At 40.4% G+C, this 22,510-nt stretch overlaps 1 protein-coding gene across 1 annotated transcript in view; it reads left to right on the top strand.

Annotated features, from left to right (window-relative positions):
- The first annotated feature begins 3,036 nt into the window (after positions 1–3,036).
- Cpq (carboxypeptidase Q) overlaps positions 3,037–22,510 on the top strand; it is a 454,961-nt gene continuing 435,487 nt past the window's right edge. Inside the window, exon 1 of the mRNA XM_059247593.1 lies at positions 3,037–3,366. Within this exon, the coding sequence (XP_059103576.1) occupies positions 3,298–3,366 (69 nt within the window). The 5' untranslated portion in view covers positions 3,037–3,297. The remainder of the gene's footprint in view (positions 3,367–22,510) is intronic.

The following is a 22,510-nucleotide window of genomic DNA, read 5'->3' as shown; positions in this document are numbered from 1 at the left end:
GGCAAAACACTAATAAAAATAAAAGTAAATAAATTTAATAACTTGGCGGTGGTGGTGCATGCCTTTAATCCCAGCATTTGGAAAGCAGAGGCTGGAGGATGTCTGTGAGTTTGAGGCCAGTCTGGTCTACAGAACAAGTTACAGGACAGCCAAGGTTACACAGAGAAACTCTGTCTGGAACCCTCCCTTCTAACCTCCCCGCCAAAAAAAAGGTGCTGAATTTGGTACTTCTATTCTAGGAAAACTAAAAGGCTAATCAAATAATTATAGAATCGGATGTTCAAATAAACATTGAGCAATTCTCTTGAAAACAGCGGCACTATCCAGAACATTCTTGATTTATTTGATTTTAGGTGGTGTAATTCGTTTAAACATTGTGATCCTTGGTTACTTAAGTACGAGCACTCAACTTTATCACCCTCATAGTCACTGTAACTAAGAACAACATCATTACGGGGTTGAGAGCAGCGCCCACACCAGTCTTGACTTTAGTGACACATACTATCATCTTGGGGTTCCTATGAGCTTAATGCTTTATGTCAAACCTGTTGTGTTCTCCAGAGTTGTTCACATCTGGGATTAGAGGAATGACAGACAACTAGGACTTAGGAAGTATAACCACCTCTCCACATTTATTTCATCAGTCTGTTCGCATTTGGCTTTACCAATCACCTGACCTTACCCGTACGATATTCTGGTCAGCTCAGTCTATAGGACTTATAACAACTCTATATTGAGTGTTTATGATGGGCAATATGCTAAACATTGTTCTCAGTACCCAGAATGTAGTAGATATACTATACATTGGTGAATATTTGTCTATATAAATAAGCATAACCACTTTTTATTAAGTGTATTAATTAATTTTAAGAAGCCGTGACAAAAATACCAAAGAGAACAAACTAAGAAAGAGTTCATTTAGTTATGGTTTCAAAGGATTCAGAGTTCATGGTCACTTGACTCTGTGCACTTGGACATAACGTCACAACAACAGTGAGAAGCACGAAGAAGAGGAGGCAGATAGGAGCAAAGAATGTGGAAGGAATTGTGGGTATAACCTTCAAAACCATGCATAGAGTGATTTAGCTTTTCCACCTGCTAAAGTTTCCAAAACCCCAAGCAAAACTACCAGCTGCAGAGCAGGTATGCAAGACGAGCACTTGTAGTGGAGACTGTGCAGACCCCAGCTATAGTAGGAAGGTAAATGAATGCATCAAATGACACGTGACTTAGTAGGGGATGTAGATGTAGCAAATAATTCCAACCTGAAGTAAGCCCAGAAGAGAGTGGTAGCACAAAGAAAGAGCTCCACTTCCAGTGGCTTGTATGAGCCAAGTTCAGGGCTACCAGGGTGTTTCAGAGAGAGCAGCACTAAGAGCTGTGGGGATATACTGATGTCACTGTATCAGAAATTTAACAGTTCTGAAACATGGGAATGAAATGAAAACCAGAGTGTGTGTGTGTGTGTGTGTGTGTGTGTGTGTGTGTGTGTGTGTGATACTACAATAAAGGGACATGAATGGAGTAATTAACTTCTGTGAACTAATGGGGAGGCTTCATGGAAAAGGGACCAGCACAGTGTTTTCGTAGATGGACTCTCAAATCAAGTCAGCTCAGTTTAGAATGTTGACTTTGACCTCACTGGTTGTGTGACTTGACCTCTCTAGCTCTCAGCTGCCTCATCCATAAAGTGGAAATAATAATAATGCCTAGCTCATAGGGCTGACAAACACCTGCAGATAATTCACCTAAACATAAAAAAAGCACTCAATGAAAGTTAAGCTCCTCTTATTATTACACTGGAGCCATGCTGGAGAACCTTTTCAGCATGAGAAGAAGAGCAGGAGAGGAGGCCTGGGAAGTTAATGCATCTGACACACCAAGAACAAGTCACAGAGACAGTCTATGGGCTGTTTTTTTTTTTTTTTTTTTTTTTTTTTTTTTTTTTTTTGGTGCATGATGAGCTAAGTACAGAAGCTGAGGATAAGCAGCTAGAAATGTAAACTAGGGCAATTTTTTACTTGTTGCAATGTGTATACTTTTTTTTTAAACAAAAACTAGAGTTTGTCATTTACAGTTTTTAATTCAACTTTGCTAGATTTTTTAAAATTGTGTTTTACAAAGATAACAGTCATATGAGATTAGAATTAATACAACTTATTCTTCATCCAAGATAGTTTCAACAAAATGAAACCCAGTGGGGCTGGATACTACCATTCATGGAAAGGCCATTTAGGACCACGTTGTAAGATCCTTGAATACCTCACAGAGGTGATACTATGTGGAAGGCAACAGGGGTAGAAAACGTTTAGACTGTTACCTGAGTGTTGTGTACACATAGATGAAAGGACTCGAAATGTTCTTCTTCGTGTATGTTTAATTTTTCTTCCTTGTTTTTCTAAGCATGTGAGTTTTCTTTTTCTTAGCATCTCCCTACGCAGCCCAGGCTGGCCTGGAACTCACGATCCCCCTGCCTCCATTTCTGGGTTCTGAGATAATACACACATGTATCAACATGCCTAAGTTTTTCCTTGGCGTGGTTAAGAGAACAGGCAGGAACTGCAAAGTATTTCACCAAGATAACTTTGATAAGAGTATGGCTAAGCAAAGGAATTTGGACTTACCAAAACACAACGTGTTAAAAATACACATGCTTTGTGAGTAGTAAGGCACATTTCTTTCCTGGACACTTTATAATGCCTAGGCAGACAAAGGACTTTCTGATCACCTAGTTTAGATTACGCCCTCTGCCTTCCACAGTTACCTCCTCCCTTACAGTCCTTCAACCTTGCAGGAAAGGAGAAAATAACCTGGTGGTTTGTTTTGTTTTTCAGACAGGGTCTCATTCATTCTGTAGCTTTTACTAAGTCTCAAAGTCCTGGGCAATCTCCTTGCTGGCTCAGCCTCCCTAGTGCTGGATTATTACCAGCAGGGCCAAAATAACGGTTCAGTTGCTTCCCTTGGGGAGGAGTTTGACAATTCCCGGCCCAAGGTTTCCAAATGCCAGGCCTTGAGGACCCCACTTAGCCTAAGCCAGGCTCAGGGAGACAGATGCCTGTCCAGGTCGGGTCGGTCCGCCACAGCCTCTGTTAAAACTCAAGTCGCGCTGCGAGGAGAATTGCACCATCTTCTGCGGGCCACTAGCCAGGGCAGAATCCTCAGCTCTCAGGGCACGTGAAGAAGCCAGGCTTGCAGACCCAGGGCGCTGGGGAGGAGCTGGAGTTGGTGGGGGGCAGCTCTTGTGGATTCGAGGCCCGCCCTGCAGGCCCAGCGCGACCTTCCCGTTCCCGCCCCCGGATGCGGCCCCGTCTTCTGCAGGCCTCAGCCGGGTGTGGCCGCTGCTGCTCCGCAGAGCCTCGTGACCAGGTGCGTGCACCCGGGCTGTGGGCGACCGGCTTCTCCTGGGAAACGGGTGGGTGGGCTGAGGCCAGCAGGCCTGGCTGCCAATGAGCTTCTTGACCGGGAGGCAAAGCCACCAGCTGAAGCCAGGACTGCCTCCTGTCACACACAAACCCCGAGGCAGAGCCCAACTGCTGGTGCCTGTCACCTGTAGCCCTTCCCCAAGACCTCGCCTGCCCTTCATCTGCCTAGGAGCCGCCTTCAGCCCCTATCTGGAATGTTCTCTAGTCTCCTGAGTGACCAAGAGGCTTTATGGGGGTAGGGTGGGGGAGCTTTGGGGGTTTCCTTTCACTTTCTGCCTAGTTCTCTCAATTTGAGTGTCAAACGCTCGCTCTCAGAGTTGCAGTGTCTGACTTGTCATAGCTAATAGCACTCAATAGCTATTAAATGACAATGAAGTAGAACTGAATGAATTAAGTGGACAAACGCATAGGAAATAGAGCAGAGTGAACAAATTTATGACTGGCACAAGAATAGGAAGTGGAGACAGCAGACACGCAGGCTTTCAACTCTGTTTTCTCAGAGCTAAGTGTTTTGCAATATCTGATTGTGGTTAATAGAGAAGAATTTGGTTCTATGCAGCTGTTAAATAATCACTAGACTCTTGAACCCTGTTATCTACTTTAGTTGGATTCGAGTAGACATGCTTGCTTAAAACAAAATATACTCGCGCTGTTTCTTGCTTATAACTTGTCCTCTGCTTTTTGTTTTGAGGCATCATTCTCATTGTAACATTTAATGTATTTCCAAAGTGCAAAGGTACATCTAAAGGAAGAACCATGTCACTGACTTGTGTGTAAAAACAGACATTTCCTTTGAGTCCAAGACTATGAACAATGTCTGTTTTCTGTAGACAGGGTTGGTTCAGTAAATTAAGAAAGCTACTTATGTCTGTGTGCACAACACACAAAGACTGCTTTAACACAGTTGGCCACTGCTGCAGTTCTGTTTCCTAGATCTCAGGTTCCACAAAAACCAGTTGACCTTGATTGAGTTTGTCAATTGATCTCTTTAGATTTTAATTTCTCTGTGTGTGTGTGTTTCCATGTATATGCACATGTGTGTGTGGGCCTGTGGGGGCCAGTAGTCAACATCAGGTATCTTCCTCAAGGGTTTTCTTCCTTAAACTATTGAGACAGCGCATCTCTGATGAACCTGGAGGTCACTGATTCAGCTAGATCAGTTGGCCAGTAAGGTTCAGGAATCCGTCTATTTCCACCCTGCCAGTGCTGGGATCACAGACATGGACCAGTGCACCTGCCTTTGACGTGGGTGTTGGGTCCTTATGCTTGCATGGCAAGCACTTTACAAATTGAACCATTGTCCCATCACCAGCTCTTAATTTTTTAATCTCTAAAATGATGTCATTTAAATAAATTCCTCCCCTGAGTTATTACATGTCCTTTGGTCGGGGTTGAAAGTGAAGTTTCGAATGATTTCATGGAATTCTACATAGTTCCTCTACTGTTTGGGATTCTGTGAGTCTTGCCATGCTTCTTTCTCTGCAGATTACAGCTCCCTTGCTTTCTTTACCACACTTCCAAGCAGAGCCTGCGACCTTCAGTTGGTAGAGAGAAAAGAAGGCAATATTTTCTTCTCTATCATTACAGGCTCCCAGTCTGGGTCTCAGTTGTTTCCAGTCAACCCAGTCAGATAATGCCATGATTTCCAGCATATTTGGGAAATTGTTTCATTATGAATTTTTATCATAGATCACAACATTTTAGGGCTGGAAGGACCTTGGATATTTTTAGAGGACACTTAAAAGGGCATTTTATCTAAATAATAAAATATTCCTTTGCATACTATGTGTAACAAACATATAGTTCAAAAATAAAATCTGTGTTACCTACTTATTTCAAGTTTATCTGGTTAAGTAGAGTAAATGTTTTGCTTGGTGAAAAAGACTGACTTTCTTAGGTTCTTTTCCAAAAGAACTAGTTGTGAGGTCATGTGTCATTCTGATATGAAATGTTCAGGGTTGATATTTATGGTGCTCAGGCCACACACTTTACGGTTCGTCTAAACTTCTTATATTGCCGCATTTAATCCTCACCATAAACCTAAGAGCAAGATCCAACTGAAGCTCCTTTTAACAACCCTGATGACCTGAGTTAAATCCCTGATGTGGAAGAAGAGAACTGTTTCTGCAAGTTGTCCTCTGATTTCCACATATTCACCATGGTGTGCATTCGGGCGACAGATACATACACACACACACACACACACACACACACACACACACACACACAATGTAATAAAAATTGTCAGCCAGGTTTGATGACACACACTTGTATTTCCAACACTGGAGATGCTTAGGCAGGAGGATTGCTGTGAGTTCAAGGACAGCCTAGGCTACCTGGTGAGATATTGTCTCAAAAACAAAAACAAAACAGAAACAAAAATGTTTGAATTCTCTATGATTCCACAATTTGAACTTAAATGCTCATGTATCTTAATAACTTTACTGATTTAGGGAATTTAAAGTGGGTGACCCTGAGGGTTGTGATCAGTGAACAGTACCTAAGGGCTACACCATGAGATCTAAATCTAAGCACTGGGGTGTGTGTGTGTGTGTGTGTGTGTGTGTGTGTGTGTGTGTGTACTTTATAGCTTTGTGTCTTTGGTGAGAGGCTGCTTGCCAACATCCTAATAGGGAACAGTGGGAATGCAAGATGGGCTTTCAAGACCCTTATAATTAATTGATGAGAGCAAAAAACTGGCCTATAAAGTAAGTGGAAATTTATTTTTCTTCCTGTGTCTGCCAGGTTTAGCCTCATGGAAGGCAGAGACCAATGGTAGCTGCCTGGAAGTCTGAGAGCCCATGCCAGTTTGATTTAGCTCAGGAGGCTGGCACTTTCTGCCCTGGAGGCTGGTATGATGGAATAGACTTTCTTCTTGCTCACAATATTATGAAAAAAATTTTAAAGCAAAATCTTTTATTACTTGCCCTGGAGCTAGAGTTTTAAAATGTACTTTCTCCCCACCACCACTCCCACTATCCCTGAACAACTTAGCTTTTAAAAACAAATAATCCATTCTCGTGCTTGCCATTGTTGGATTGTTAGTCCTCTGTCTTCATTTGTGCATGCTCCTTCCTTCCCTCATTTCTTCTTTTTCTCCTTTCCTTCTTTGTTCCTTCTCCCCTCCCTCCTTTTTTGTTTTCCCACCCTTCCTGTTTTTAACACAATTTTCCACTCAGTACTTCTATTGCTCAGGAACTCGCTATGCGGCCAAGGCTGCCTTCAAACTTGCTGCAACCTACCCTTGCCTTTCAGCCTCCCAAATGCTGGGGTTATAGGTGTGAGCCACCCCATTCAGCTCTGGGATCTCCTCTGTAATATAGCAAAGTAGTAGGACCAACTGGTGTAAGTCTCTTTAGTTACTGTTTTATTCAGTGCATATTAATATTTCAATAGTTTATTGAGTCTGTGCTATATGCTAGATAAAGAATAGAATACTGAGTTTGAGCAAGAGGGTGAACTACCACATATTTAACTATACCAAATGGCAATGGAGGGTAGATGTAGTAGCATGCCTGTAATTCCAGGGTTTGGAAGACAGAGATAGGGGTTCCCTGGGGCAAGCTGGGTAGCTCCCGTGTGTTTCAAAGTTGCCTTTGCTGGAGAGCTTTGTGTCCAGTTAAGAGGCACTGCCTCAGGTAGAGAGATGGAGGGAAGATTCTGGATGTCAACTTTGGATCTCTGCAGGCATGAACACATGCACACATACACATGCAAACAAAAACACCCATACCACACAGACACATGCAAAAGTTTTACTTTATTTCATTTTTAATACTGATATGGATTCAAGGACCACAAGAGTTTCTGGTTTCCCTGTGTCTGCCCACTATATGGATGAATTTACATGTATGGCTGTCTCCTGTGGGTCCTCCTCACAGTCAGACTGAGGGCAGCATCAGAGTTACACTTGTCCATTGCCCAGCTGAGTTTTATATTGCTCAACACCCTACTTGGAGATGCTTGGTAAGCAGTAAAGGTAAGTAGATGCATTAAACTGAAAAACATCATGTTCAACATATTTTACAATGTCTTTAATGATCCAGAGATTCAGAAGCAGACTATCCTCTTACTACTTGATATCCAAGTCTTCACATATTATACATGGGATACATGGTGTCACAGGTGTATCTTACCTTAAGCAAATTCCATACTGGTAAGTTTGACTTTATTCACACTATCCACCATTGTTCACTTTATAAAAAAAGTTATCAGTATGATTGTCCAGTTCATAAAAGGGTTAACTTCCTTGCTGAACATTGAGTCATGAGTGTTTTATACTGGAGACCTCCATTGCACTGAAAGTATCATCTGATTTTTCAGTCTCTAAATATCACCTCTTATGAGCATCCTGTTCTGATGCTAAGAATTCTTCCAGCCACTGACCCTCTCCCTAGAGCTCTTGACTCTGCTGGTCTCCACATACCGTCTGCTTTAGTTTTTCACTTGACATGGTTGACAGAGTTAGAGGGAACATACAGCAAAAAATTCCACAGCAAAGCAAGGCTCTGAGATAAAAGATGTTTATCATGGATTAAAAGGCAGAAGGCTATGAATTACTGCCAGTCATGGGAGCTGAGACAGTGTAGGCACTATAGTTTTAAAGTTTTAGTTTATACAAGAAAGATACAAGCATCCAGCTGCATCTACTTTAAATTGTTCCTGCAGCAACCAATGCAAAGGTGTTCTTTGTATGTAAGGTACTATGCTGATACATTCTTTTCTACAAAGAGCCTGGTACGACTACACCAAATCATACTGTGTTGGTCATTTCCCTTGCTAACAATTTGTCATAGACTTTATCAAATGTTCTGAAAAATTTCTCCTAATAAAATAAATTTTCTCTCTTTTCTTTTTTATCTTATTCTCCCTCTCTGCCATTCCTCACCCAGTGCAAAACTTTCCAATCCCTTTTCTGCAAAGTAAGATCAACCTCTCTGTCAGCACCCATACCTCAAATATTCTCCTATTGTGTCTTGTTAACAAACTGAAAAAGATGAGAAGAGTTGGCAGTTCTGTTGCTGTTAGAAGAGGAAGCTAGTTCCTTCCCTGAGTTCTAAATAAGCTGTGTTTTACCCGTCACTCTCTGCTACATTTCCCTCACTTCCTAATAGTTTTTCCTTTGCACTACCTCTATTTCCCCAATCCTTCAGTTTCTCATTGTTTTTTATTTATTTGTTTGCTTCATTTTGGTTTTTTTTTTTTTTTAATGGTGTCTCCCTGGGTAGCCCAGATTGGGCTCAAACTTGCAGTCCTTCTGTTTCTGCTTCCTTAGTATTAGGATTACAGCCTTTCTTCCTTCACTGACTCTGACATAAGGATTAGAACTCTAAAACTGTACTTAAAATACGATATACAGTTATTAGTCAAGTCTGTCTTCCTTTTTATTCCCACTTGCTCTGTCAAGTAGATGTGTCATTTTAGATTGGAGATCCGTTGTAAGGTGGCAGCGCCTCCACCAAGTGCCCTCACAGCACAGCCAAACTAGAGGACGTATACTGGTCACTCTGCTTGAATGGTCCGCAGGTGCAGCCATCCCTGTCCTCCCAGTACATTCTCTCATTTTATAAGAATTCATCACTAATGGAATCTTCATTTGCCAATTTATGCAATACAAATGTGTCAAAAGTATTTTATGCTTTATTTTCCATATTTATCTAGTATTAAATCCTGCCCACTTTAATTTCTAAGAATATCTCAAGCTTACCCATTTCATGTGGCCCACAGCAACAGGGTCCCCCATGATCCATTGTCCTCCCGGCTCTGCCTCTCTCCACTTCAATTGTCATAAAATATTCTTGGTACAGCTGCTTTCTTTTTTAAAAACAAGTCCAGACATATTACTTCTTTGAAGAAAATTTAAAAGCCAGGTAAAGGGTACACATCCATATAATCCCAACACTTAGGAGGCTAAGACAGGAGGATCTCAAGTTAGGGACTGTTAGTAAATTGCACCAAAAATGTTAGTAAACTGGTTGCAAAAGTTGAGTTTTGCAACTCTGTGGGTTTGGGGTCCTGACTACCTGGGGAGTCAGGCAACACCTTGAGCTGTGTAGCACAGCTGTGATGGCTGAACTGCCAGGAGACAGTTCAGCCCTGGAGGGTGAGGTATCCCGGATACCTCAAGCTGCTCAGAACAACAGCTCTGCCCTGAAAGTGTCCCGACACCTGGAGCTGTGTAGCACAGCTCTGACAGCTGGGACTGCAAAAAACAGCTCATTGCTGGAAGGGAAATTTTTCTGACTTCTAGGGAGAGTCAGGCCTGGAATTGCTTCAGCAGGGAAGGATATCCGGACTCCTTGGGAAAGTCAGGATATACCTGGTGTGATGGGGGATGGTCTCCCAGCAGGACACAGCAATCCTGCTCCTCTCCTGAAGAGCTACAATCTCCTGCTCAGTGTTACCAGCTCTCTCTTGCTCAGTCCACTATGAGACATCTTAGCAAGGTTCTTCTGTTCAGCTCCCCCTTGCTCAATCCACTATGGGATGTCTTAGCAAGGTTCTGTTCAGCTCCCTACTTGTTCAATCCGCTATGGGATGTCCCAGCAAGGTTCTTCTGTTCAGCTCTCAATGAAGGTCTTCACCCAAAACTCTTTTGAGAAAGAGATTTATTTGGGAAGGAGTCCAGGAGAGTAGCTGCCTCTACCAGGGTGGAGAGAACAGCTTATAACTGACTAGGCATGGCAGTTTATATAGGATGTCCAGGTGGTGGAGTCAACTGTGATTGGTTAGTTTTTTTCTGCCCAGGGATTGGCCAGTTTTGTGGGCAAGAGGTAGAGATGGCCCTGATTTCAGGGCCAAACTGTGTTTCTTTCACTGGCCTTTCTTGGCTTTTTGACACTGCTTCTAAGGCCAGGGCACATTTTTTTCACTGACTCTGCTTCTAGGGGCCAAGAGTGTTATGACAAGAGTTAGGGCATATTTTCTTGTTTCTGGGCTTGGGGATAAAGTGTTCATTTTTCTGGCTCAGATCCCAAACAAGGCTGTGTTTCTTTCCCTGGTCCTGGGCCTTAGGGCCAGGATTCTACTGTCCTTCTCTGTAATTGGTGGGTTTCACAAGTCAGTTGGACATGGGCAGAGATGGCTCTGATCTGAGCTAAACTGTGTTTCTGTCACTGGCCTTATCTGAGCCATCCTTTCCTAATTCTGGGCTCCAGGGTCAGGGTGGGTTTCTTTAGCCAACCCCTTTTCCCTACAGGGACCAGCCTAGGCTACATAGAAAGTCTGTCTGTCAAGAAACTAGGGAGTGGATTGGGGTGGGTAACAAAGATTTAAATAACTTGGCATTCAAGAACCCTTTGTTACTGAGTGGTACACATCTCATCTTCTCTGCAGTTGCGCTGGACCTCCATCACTCTAGGAAGGCTGTGCCCATGTTCACCTTTTTCCCCTTGCCTCTGTGATTCTCTTTGCTTAGAATATCTTTTTCTTCCCTCTGATCCTTTAGGCCTTAAAACACAGTTTAAAAAATCCAACCGTTCTTTGAAATCTTTCTAAGTTCCAGTCACGTCTCTTTCCTGGAGAATGAGTGGCCACTACTCCCACATCTTTCACATCACTCTGTGACCATGGGTTCAGGGTGTCCAAACCTCAGTCCTTAAGTGTGAAGCAAGGATTTTTCAAAGCAAAGGCCATTACATTAGACCCAGAGCCATTTCATACTGTTAACAGATATAAACTATAAGAAAGGAGTATTTATGATTCTCTAAGAATCATGTAGGAGACAGAACTCCAGGCACACCTGTGAGGAATTATGTAGATTAGGTTAATACACACTGTAGGTATGGGCAGCCCTATTCCATGGGCTAGAGTGACTGTTTACCTCAAGCTATGCTATTTTATAACTTTCCATTCCTTGAACTGTAAGTCAAAATAAATCCCTCCTTTATTTGAAATTCTCACAGCAACAGAAAAATAACAAATACATACATGATTGGCAGATATCCAATTACTTTGTGTATGTGTAGAGAGGTGTTAGTGGGGTATGTGTGAGGGTGGGGGTTCTTGTGAGTGTCAAGATGAATGTAGAAGTCATATATTGAGATTAAATATTTTCCTCAGTGACTCTATCTTTGTTTTTGAGACAGGGTCTCTAACTGAGCCTGGAGTTCACTGACTTGATTAGACTAGCCAGAAACCACCCATGACCTTGTTGTGTCTGCTCCCCCACCAATGGGATTATAGGTATCATTCGTGGCTTTTGCATTGGTGTTGGGAATCTGATCTCTGGTCCTCTTCACTATAGTTGCTTTGTGGTTGCCCTAGATGGAGGATACCTCCTTCACCAAGAGCTCCAGGAACTTCTCACTTTTCAATGTATTCTATGTTAGACTCATCTTCCAGCAGGTTTTCAAAAGTGCCATTTCCATGTTTCTACTGCTTATGACTCTAGTGGCTCTGGTCCAGGTGAATAAATTTTGACTATGACTCTGGGTTTTCCCATCTCTTTAATCTTACAATGTTGGTTTGCCTTTTAGTCCTCTGATGAACCAAGGAGGACTAAAGTTGTTGGTTTTCAGCTTGTTTGTTTCTATTCGTGGTGGTAAGGACAGGAACAGTGACTTGCAAGTGTTGTATTTTAAAAATGGTGGGAAAGAGTCACACCACACAACAGGGCCCACATGGGAGGTTTATTGAGGAGAGGGGAAAGAAGGGGTAGAGAAGGGGGCAGAGACCAGTCCCTGGGGATGAGAGCGAAGGAGAGAAAGAGAAAGAGAGCCAGGCAGGGCCTGTCTTTTAAAAGGGAACATGGCTAATGCATACAGGATGTGCTCTTAGTGGTTGCAGCGGAGAATGCATTCTGTCAGGACCCTAAGGGCAGGCCAGTACAGATGCCTGAATGTTAATAGCAAGCTTTTTATGTTGCAACTGAAAGTGGAGGTATAGACAATGCTCAGTTTAAGTTTCTTGCTTGTCCTCATGAGATATTTATCTCTACACTTGACTTCTCATTTCTCTTCTCTGCTTTTCACATTAGCATTGTGCAAGAGTGAGAACGTTTTTTGTTCAAGATTCTCTTCTTGAATTAACTACTTTTAATACATGATAAATGTTCTTAATATATATACCCAGTTTGGGGCTTTAAACCTTTAAAATTTCCTGGAGCTGGAGACATGTCTCAGTGGTTAAGAGGACTTGTTGCTCTCACAGAGGACTGAGGTTTGAGTTCCAGCATCCACACTGAGTGACACATAACTCTAGCTGCAGAGGATCACCTATATGCATGTGTTCATGTGCAAGTATATGTGTGTGCATGCACACACACACATTAAAACAATATCTTGAAACATTTAACAATTTCTCTTGAGAAATATGTGTGATAACAGGGAGACAAAGCAAAAGCAATGTAAACATTAGTAATGATTTTATATTTTCTACATTGCATATTTAAGGCAGACTATTAATGGCTTAATGCTTACAAATTTCTCAGTGCTCGTTTGTTAATAGTCTCTTTTATTCTGCCAATCAATCAGTACTTCTCTATAGCTCACCTGTTACAGTGGACTTCTCTATTAGCTGAGCTTCTAAGCAATCATTCCCTGAGACTGGGAATAACAGAACATATCTCAGAACAGTCAAGATTTTAATTCAGAGAAAGGGACTAGTTTTATTGCTAATTTTGTATTGGTTTCCAAAAACTACTGAACATTTAACTTTACACTTTTAGAGATGGAGTAAACACCTTGCAAGTTATTTTTCTAATTCAGAACAAGCAGTAGCAAGATTGGCAGGGGAAAGACTGATGTATGCCCATGTGGGAAGAAGGATTCTGCTTTGAAAACACAGATGGGTCTTTGGATGTGGAAATTTATGAGGTTCGGAGAGCCATGAAACGTCTTTAGAAGCTAAGTCCAACAGAATAAATGGGAGGCTGTTTGCTGGCTTGGCATTGTTGCCTGTCTGGCACAAGCTACACTGTGAACAACTTTTCAGACATTTGCATCTGCATGCATGACACTGGATTCTCAAAGTGTCCAATTAAACACTTGTCAATGGGAGAAATGTTTGCTTCCTCAGAAGCCTTGGTGTCAGCCTTGGCCTCTGTTACGGACGCAATTCCAGCTGAAACTGTTGTCGGTTTTTCCTCTCTGGTCTTGATCTTGTCTTTATTCAGACAAAGAAAGCTCTTGAAAGCTGTGGAAACTGTGTCAAGTTGTGGGTCATAGAGGCAGGTTAGGTAACTAAAGAAAAAATACCCAGGTGAAAAGCACTTTTCAATCCAAAGAGCACTCTAGAGCTTTAATTTCTTTGGATTTTAAACTGTTGGTGCTTGAAGTGTTTTAGAAAATGATTGCCTCTGAGAAAAAGAGAGAAAGGAAGTGCTGACATATTCTAAATACACACCCCCCCCCACCCCCACCCCCCCCCACACTTGTTTTTTCAAGACAGAGTTTCTCTGTGTAGCCCTGGCTGTCCTGGAACTCACTTTATAGATCAGGTTGGCCTCCAACTCACAGAGAAATGCGTGCCTCCCAAATGCTGGGATTAAAGGCATGAACCACCACCCGGCTTAGATATTTTAAAAACAAAATTCATTTTTCAACACTTCAACAAACATTTCCGGAAGTATCTGTGGCAGTTATGTGTGGTATATGTGTGTTCCTATTCTCATTGATAGAAATGTTTAAGAAGTGTCTGTGATGGGAACAGCAGAGAGATAGCAGAAGTACATAGGATAAGAGTCAAGAAAACTTTTGTTTCGTCTTTGGAAAAGTTGTAATATATTAATAGGGGAAAAACCCACAACCAACTTATGTGTCCTTGAGTAAGCTTTCTTATTCCCCTGGCATCAGTTTCCTAATCAATAAAATATATAATATAACATCAAAAGTATCAGTGATTGTCATCAGTATTAAATAACATAATATTTGTAAACTACTTTAATTATACTTGGCTCTCCTTCTAAGTGGGATCTTATAAATACTTCACACATGCTAGTGAGTCACAAAATACTTTTCAGATTGACAAGGTTTACACATTCCTGTGTGATGAAGGAAAGGAACAAAGGAGAGGGGGAAAAGCTCAGATATTTGGTGCAATGTGGATCAAGAATTCAGCACTGAGATGCTTGATAGGCATTTCCTTCCCTGGGTGAGAGCTGAGAATCAGTGTGTAGATGGAGATGGAGATAGAAAAACACTGAGGATTTTAAAAAAATACAAACCAACTCATGACCATAAAGCTGTCCCCTCAGTTGGGAAGAGGAGAGCTTTTTCTGAGCCTCAGAGAAGGGGCAGGATTTGGAGCTTCAGTAGAGTGGAAGAATTTTGTAGCAGCTGCTGTAGGGAACCTGATAGGTGTCAACTGAAGATAAATATAATGGTTGCCCAGCAATACAGAGGATACTGCTGGGGTCAGGCACTTGGTTTATAGCAGAGATGTTTGACATGGTGATTTGACTGTTGGTGGTAACATTGTGCACCCTGGAGCATGCACAAAGAAAATCCAGTTTTTGTTCTGAGGAAAGTGAAGCGGGATAAGAAAGAAAGGCAGGGGGATTGTAAGATGCTAATGAAAACATCATAAGAGTTATTAACCACCAAATGCAGTTGTGGGTTAATCTGACTCTGAAGTGATAGTTAGGATAGCTTGGTGATAGAGAGACTGGAGGTTAAGGCTCTTCGCTCAGCTAAGACCCATGTGGTAGCTCTGTGCCACACAAGTGCTGAACGATGAGTGGATGATAAAGATGATGGACACAGTTCATTTTAAGAGTTAACAAAGTGGCAGGTCCTCTGTATGATAACCATCTTTCCCTTGAGATACTTTGTCAGTGACATAACCTGGGTATTTAAATTGAGGTTGTGAGATATGCTGAGGGAAGTAAGTATAGGGTGCAAGGACATCATAGAAAAAGATATTCAACCTGTGCAAAGAGAGAGCGAAGCTCGAGGAAAGCATCCTGGAAATGGTGTTGCCCAAACAAAGTGATTGTTAAGTGTATGAAGAGTGATGGAAGGGAGAGAAGAAAGCAAGTCAACAGAGCAGGGGGTTGATTTGGGCAAGACATATAAAGGGTTTCCTGGGACAGTGGTGACTGATATGAGCTGTGTGTGATTCTGGGTCCAGAGTCCAAACAGTCTGCTATGGGCTGATCTCTGATACTGTAGTTTCCATCTTATTGCTCAGCCCATCGTGCTTCTTTATACTCTGAATATAAACTCCCAGTACATGGTGGACATAATTCACATCCTAGTCACACTAATGCAAACAACTTCTACCTGTGACACCCACATGCTTTAAATAGTGTGACTTTTTTTTACTCAGGTGTAGTGAGGCCAACAGAGGAGAAGACACCTACCATAGAAAGGATGGTTTGTTATAGTTTCAAAGAGGGTCAAATGGCGAAAGTCCTGGATCAGGGCAGGAGGATTACCCTAAAGATAAAAATCAAAGAAACAGAAAAGAAAAGCAAATCTGAAAATAAGATAATACAGTGGCTAGTCACAGGCTATACCTAGAAGTCTACTGCTAACAGGATGCTTAGGGCCATGTTGGTTAGGTTATATAGCACTACATACCTCAGGCTAGGTAGCTTCATTTTGCCTTGTTCTGAGAATTGGCCTAATGCTTTTTCTTTTCTTTGTTTGTGTAGTCCCATATAGTTCCTAAAACTCAGTGTTTAACAAGCAAACTGGAGCTTTAAAGCCTATTTATAGCTTTCCAGTTCCTTTGACTAAATATCGGTATTTTCCTACATGCCTGCAACACAGCTATATTCCCTACCTCTCTATCAGCTTTTGTATCATATGGAGGGGCTGCCACATTTTTTCCTCCCTTTTTAACTTTGCTTCTATTGATTTAAAAAAAAATACAAAAGAAAAAATACAAAGAATAGGTTCCATTATATGACACACACACACACACACACACACACACACACACACACACCATTGTGCCTTGCTCATATTTACTTCCCTACTACCCTATATCTTTTCACTGATCTGCTTCCTCCACTCTGCTTTCATGTCACACACACACACACACACACACACACACACACACACACACACACTCCTGATTAAATACACATTTTACATATAAAAAGAAACCATAAAGGAGCTCAGTGATTAAGAGCACTGGCTGCTCTTCCAGAGAACTTGAATTCCATTCCAGCACCCACATGGCAGCTCACAAATCCTAATAACCTCAGTTCCAGGGAATCTGATATCATTTTCTGGCCTCGTGGGTAACTGTATACATGTGGTACACACACACACACACACACACACACACACACACACACACACATATGCGCAGTCAGAACACTCATACTCACAAAATAAAAATAAATATTAAAAAAAGAGAAACTGTTTGAAAAAAATTCACAATATTTTGCCCAATCATAACTTCCAGTTCCATCTGTTTACTTGAAAATGACATGTTATTCTCTTTTGTGACTGAATAAAACTCCATTGTATATATTATATGTACCATGCTTTCTTTATGCAGCCATATGTTGATTGGCATCTCAGCTGTTTCCATATCATGGCTATTATGAATAAGTATGGATGTGTTTGTATCTTTGCAATATTCGGATTTATATATCTTTAGATGTATGCCCAAGAGTGCTATATATGGATTATATGACTTTTCATAATCAATGCCATGAAGTAAAGGCAGTGTTCTCAAAAGCTAGTGTTGAGGCATCACACAGCACAAATATGATCCTTGATATAAGTTTTACATCTGCTACAAAAATTTAAATGTACCATGGACTTTAATGGAAAATTATAAAACTTATAGAGAAAAAATATAAGACCAGCATTGAGAATCTAGGCCTAGGCAATGAGTTTTTAGAATTTACCCAGAGATGAACCATACAAGACAAATTGATCAACTGGAATAATCAAAATTTAGAAAGTTGTGTAGAAAACCCTGCCATGAAAGTGAAAGGTTAAGACATATTCTTTTTCAACTATTTATCTCACAAAGGCCTTGGTAGCAATGGCATAGAAATTCTCAGAACTCACTCTTAGAAAGTATATAATTAATCAATTTGGCAAGACACAAGAAGACACACAGGTGGAAAGTAAGCTCTTAGAAAAAAGAGATACCACCACACACCTGTCACAATGGCTGAGATTATAAAATAGAGGGATGACAGTTCCAAACACCGGCAAGGATGTGTGAAAATCTGGATCTCCTGTACACTTACATACAATCATAGAGCCATTCTAGAAGGGTTGCAATCCTGCTTTTTTCCTTCCTTCCTCCCTCCCTCCCTCCCTCCCTCCCTCCCTTCCTCCCTTCCTTCCTCCCTCCCTTCCTTTCTCCCTCCCTCCTTCCTTCCTTCCTTCCTTCCTTCCTTCCTTCCTTCCTTCCTTCCTTCCTTCCTTCTTCCTCCTATTTTGTGGTTCTGGAGATCAAGTCTGGGGACTCATATGTATTAGACAAGTGCTATACCATCAAGCTATATCCCTAGTCCAAGATTTAAATTAAAATGAAAGCCTGTATTACATGTTCATTGCAGTAGTATTTGTTATAGCCAAATTCTGGAAACAAGACAGATAAATTACAATGGCATAGGTATACCATAGGTTAACAAGACCTATGGTCTATACATTCTGCGGACTAATAGTCAGAAATAAGAAAAATAATTATATAGTCAATAACCTCAATGAATTTTAGGGAATTCTGCTGATTTAAAAACAACTAACGCTCAAAGATTATGTGTATGATGCTGTTTACATTACATTTTTGACATGACAAAACCATAGAAACAGGAAACAGAATGTGGTTGTCAGGACTTAAGAAGTTGTGGTGGAATAAACCTAATTCTAAAAGAGAACTCACGAGGGCTCCTTATGACACTGGAGTATTCTGTATTCTGCCTGTTTCAATGGCAGTATCCTGCTTTGGATATTATATTATAGTTTTGTAATTTTACCCTGGGGAAAACTTCAGAGAGGATTCATGAAGTCTCTTTGTATTCTTATGTGTGTGTCAGTCTACAGCGATCTCAAGATAAAACTGCAATAAGGTTGAAGGTGTAGCTCAGTGACAAAGAACTTGCCTAGCATGTGTAAGGTCCCATGTTCAATCCTTGTCACATAATAATGATAAAGTCTCCAAAATGTGACAATAGAAAAGAAACCTGTGCTAAGGTGCAATTTCCTTCCCTGTAGCTGCCTTTTAAGTCTTCTGTCACCTACTGACACACTGGCTTATAAACACTTACTCTGAAATCCTCCTTTGTATGTAGTACTACAGTGGCTAAAATTATTAGCAGTAAAGTATAGGAACATAAAATTGGAGTGCATACAAAAATGTGCAATTATTTGTGCACGTGCATGGAGAGCATGTGTAAACATGTCTAAGACCACAGGCAGAGCTCTCGTTTTTCAGTATTTCTAATTCTCTGCTGTAAATTGTATGGAGCTATAGTGTAAAGTGGCATTTGTAATCCTCTTCAGTTCTTAACTTGCCAAGAAGAATATCCTCTCTTGGGATCTGTAGCTTTACTACAGAACCAACCGTTGTATTGTCAAAGCCATGTGGATTATACAAAACAGAAGAAAAAGAAATGGCCTAGCTAACATTTGGCAGCTACAACAAGGAACTTACCAGTTTGAAGTTTGTTTTAATGTATTACATTTCAAAAAATATTCCTCCAAGCCATCCTAGTGTTTGGGATGAATGAAGAATCATGAAGAATCTGCAACTCACTTCCAAAAGATATAGGAAAAAAATACTCTTGCCAACATTTTTTGCTTTGTACTTAGGGAGTACAGAAAGGTATAATATTTTTTATTCTTCCTAGTTTTCCTTTAGTTTAACTGTAGAATTTCTTTGAAAGGCTACTTCATGTGTTTGACTTTGAGGAAAAATGGAAAACTTGGAACAGCTAAGAACTGTTTATCTTGAGTTCACTAATAGTTTCCTGGGGGCTTACAGAAATATGGAGCCTATCAGCCTCAAGCTTTAAGGGATTCTTACAGATTTAGGTGGAACAGAAGAGGATTTCCTTTGTAATAGGGCCAAGGTGTCTTTATGCAATGTCCAGTGCCCCCATACTATGTACCAAAGAAAGGAACCATAAAGGCAAAAATAAAGCTTCATGGACTTTTACTATTTGTGAAAGTGCCTTTATTACAGACACAAAGCAGTGCTTAGCAGATACTTTGTGCCTTCACAGGGTTGTGCCAAAGTCACACAACCTTGGGGGCTGTGTCCTGCACTGCCAGGCACTGTGCAGTGGCCCTGGCACCTACAACATGCCTGCTGCTGTTCTTGATATTGAGGATACAGCAATGAAGAGGACTTGACTGTGCGACCTGTGAGGTGGCCGCCATCTCTTTTGCAGCTGCCTTCTGGCCTCTGGGGAAGACCAAGATTGTCAAAAAGAGGACCAAGAAGTTCATCAGGCATCAGTCTATGGTGATATTTTGTTTGTGTTCTAACAAATAAAGTTTGCCTAGAGATCAGAATGTGGAGTTAGCCACTAGTTAACCATAGAGGCCAGGCTGTGGTGGTACACACCTTTAATCCCAGCACTTGGGATCTCATGCCTTTGATCTCAGCACTTGGGAGGAGGAAACAGAAAGTGATATGACTGGGCAGAAAGAGGAAGTGATAAGGCGGGGTGGAGACAGGAGCTTGGCCCTTTCGGTCTGAGGATTCAGCAGAGGTAAGAAGTCTTTCTAGTGGCTGGCTCCTTTACTTCTCTGATCTTTCAGCAATTACTCTGATATCTGGCTCTGAGTTTTTATTATTAAGACCAACTAGAATTCACTCTACATCTGGCACCCAACACTAGATAATGCTTTATTAACTTTGAATTTTCTAAATGCTAATGATAAAGGAACAACAGCTGCAGAGAGACATTGGATAATAGAAAAAACTACTGAATTAAGTCAGCCTATATACTTTAAAGATGTGTTGACCTCAGAATAGAAACCAAGATATGTGTTATGTTGGGGAAGAGGTTTTGCTTTTGCTTCCACAGGAGAAGAAAAGCTATGGATACCATCAAAATTGATAAAAAGTTCGATTTGAACAAGAGAGACCTCTTAATTAGTAGAGGTGATAGTTCATCAGTATGGTCATTCAATCTAAACTAACTTTAAAACCAACAAATGCTTTTCATTTGATCAGATATAACTTGCCAAAAGGGAACCTCCCCAAAATTAGAATTGGGACAGGGTTTTGTTTTTGTCTTTTCAAGAGAATGAAGGCATCCAGCTAAGGAATCTGAAGACCACTGGACAAATGAGACATGTGAAGAGAAAAGACAAATAATCCAGAAAAAATGTCCCAAGAAAAAAAGTAAATTGCCTTATTGATATAACACATCTTCAACAGGATAAAATTTCATAAATCTTCCTAAATGTTTATTTCTGCTGTTCTCTACAGACACATAATGCAAATGGTCTTTTTGCAGTCCCAGTCCAATTAAAAATTAAAGCTGACTTTGGAGTTGGAGTGTGGCTCTCTCCTTTTCTAAACCCAAGCATGCTTATTAAAGAAAAATCCAAAAATCTCTGTCTCATGTCAGAAGATCCACCAGATATGAGACAGAAGAAAAACCAAAATTAGGGACTATTCTATTGCCACTAATCTTTTAATGTCTCTCAATCCTATACACTTTACATTTCTTTAGTGAATTTCTTTCTGAATCTGATAACAAAGAAGATTATTTTGACTCTTTAACACTTTTCTTAAGGTATAAATATATCTCAAAATTTATAAGATAATATATATATTTTAAACTTTTTGTCATGATATTAATAGTTATATAGAGTACTAATATTAATGGTCGTATATAGTACTAAATAATTATAGAAAAAGGCTTCATCTAGCTCCTTGCACATGATTTCAGGTTTGAGTCTCTATCAGGTAATTAGGAATTAAGTTTTTATACCCTGGATGTACATAAAAAATATTGATCCTTTAACCTCTTTGAGATCTGCTTTATATGCCATTTAAAATGTTTAAGTTTTCAGCAGTGAACCGTGACCATGCCTAACAGTGACCTTTGAAATCTCCAGAAGGAGAATGGAGTTCCACAATGATGATTCCACATGGACTATAATAACATCACTAAGCTGACAAACATCACCTAAAGATTGACTTTGGACTACAAACTGCTAAGGACAATTTTGAGGTGGCTAGCTGAGATGATCCAGCCCCACAGACTATTCTAGCCAGAGCTCAAGACAAGCCCTGTACTTTCCTATTATGCAGAGGCTAGACAACAAATAATATAGCTACCACTCTCAGGACTTGACAATTAACCCAACATTTTTTCAGTATTGATCCCCTAAAGATGCCATCACCCTCAGACAACAGGAAGTAAATTTAAAATACCACATTCCCAAGAGATGGGGTAGGTGGTTTTTGGTCATTCAATGGATTATGGATATTTGTCATTGTTTAGGGGAGTTGGTTACAAGTTGCTATTTGTAATGGTCAGGAAAAAAAGCTGAACAAAGGAGATTAGATTCAGGGTTCTTCTTTTGAAATAAAAAAAGGGGGATATAGAAATGATGGGATAAAAGGGTAGATTATTGAATCTACTTTGAAAAGAAAAAAAGGAGGATATAAAGATAGGATAAAAGGGTAGATTATTGAATCTACTTTTAAAAATCAATTACTTGTTTTAAATATTTTACATTGATATGTATCTTTGTATATTGATACAAAGTTGAAATTATTTTTGTTTAGAACATACTGTGTATTTCTAATCTTGTTCAAGGTATTGTACCTATACATCTCATTTAACAATGTAATGCAAATTGCTTGTCTTTGAAAGTTATTATTACAAACTATTTAGAATAATAAAGAAATGCAGGTTAGTAGTTGGTCATCTAATACAATTATATTTGTAGTCATATTAGGTATGTTTTTAAGGTCAAACAGATATATTTTAGGTAGACAGGTGGTCTTCAAACACTTCCGAGATCTATAGAATATGGCATTTAAGATGTTTTAACAATATGAGTTCCTTTTTTTTTTTATGACAATGAGACATGTCTGATCCTGGCAGCACCAATCTACTTTGGGGCAGATTATGGGCATCAAAGAAACTGCACATGGAGCTTACTTTCTTTATGGCAAAAGTTAGCCACTGGGCAAGAAAATGCCCT

Source organism: Peromyscus eremicus, chromosome 20 (genome assembly GCF_949786415.1).
Source record: "Peromyscus eremicus chromosome 20, PerEre_H2_v1, whole genome shotgun sequence".
Lineage (NCBI taxonomy): Eukaryota > Metazoa > Chordata > Mammalia > Rodentia > Cricetidae > Peromyscus > Peromyscus eremicus.
The sequence above is the reverse complement of the archived record's forward strand: the minus strand, read 5'-3'. Positions and strand labels throughout refer to the sequence as shown.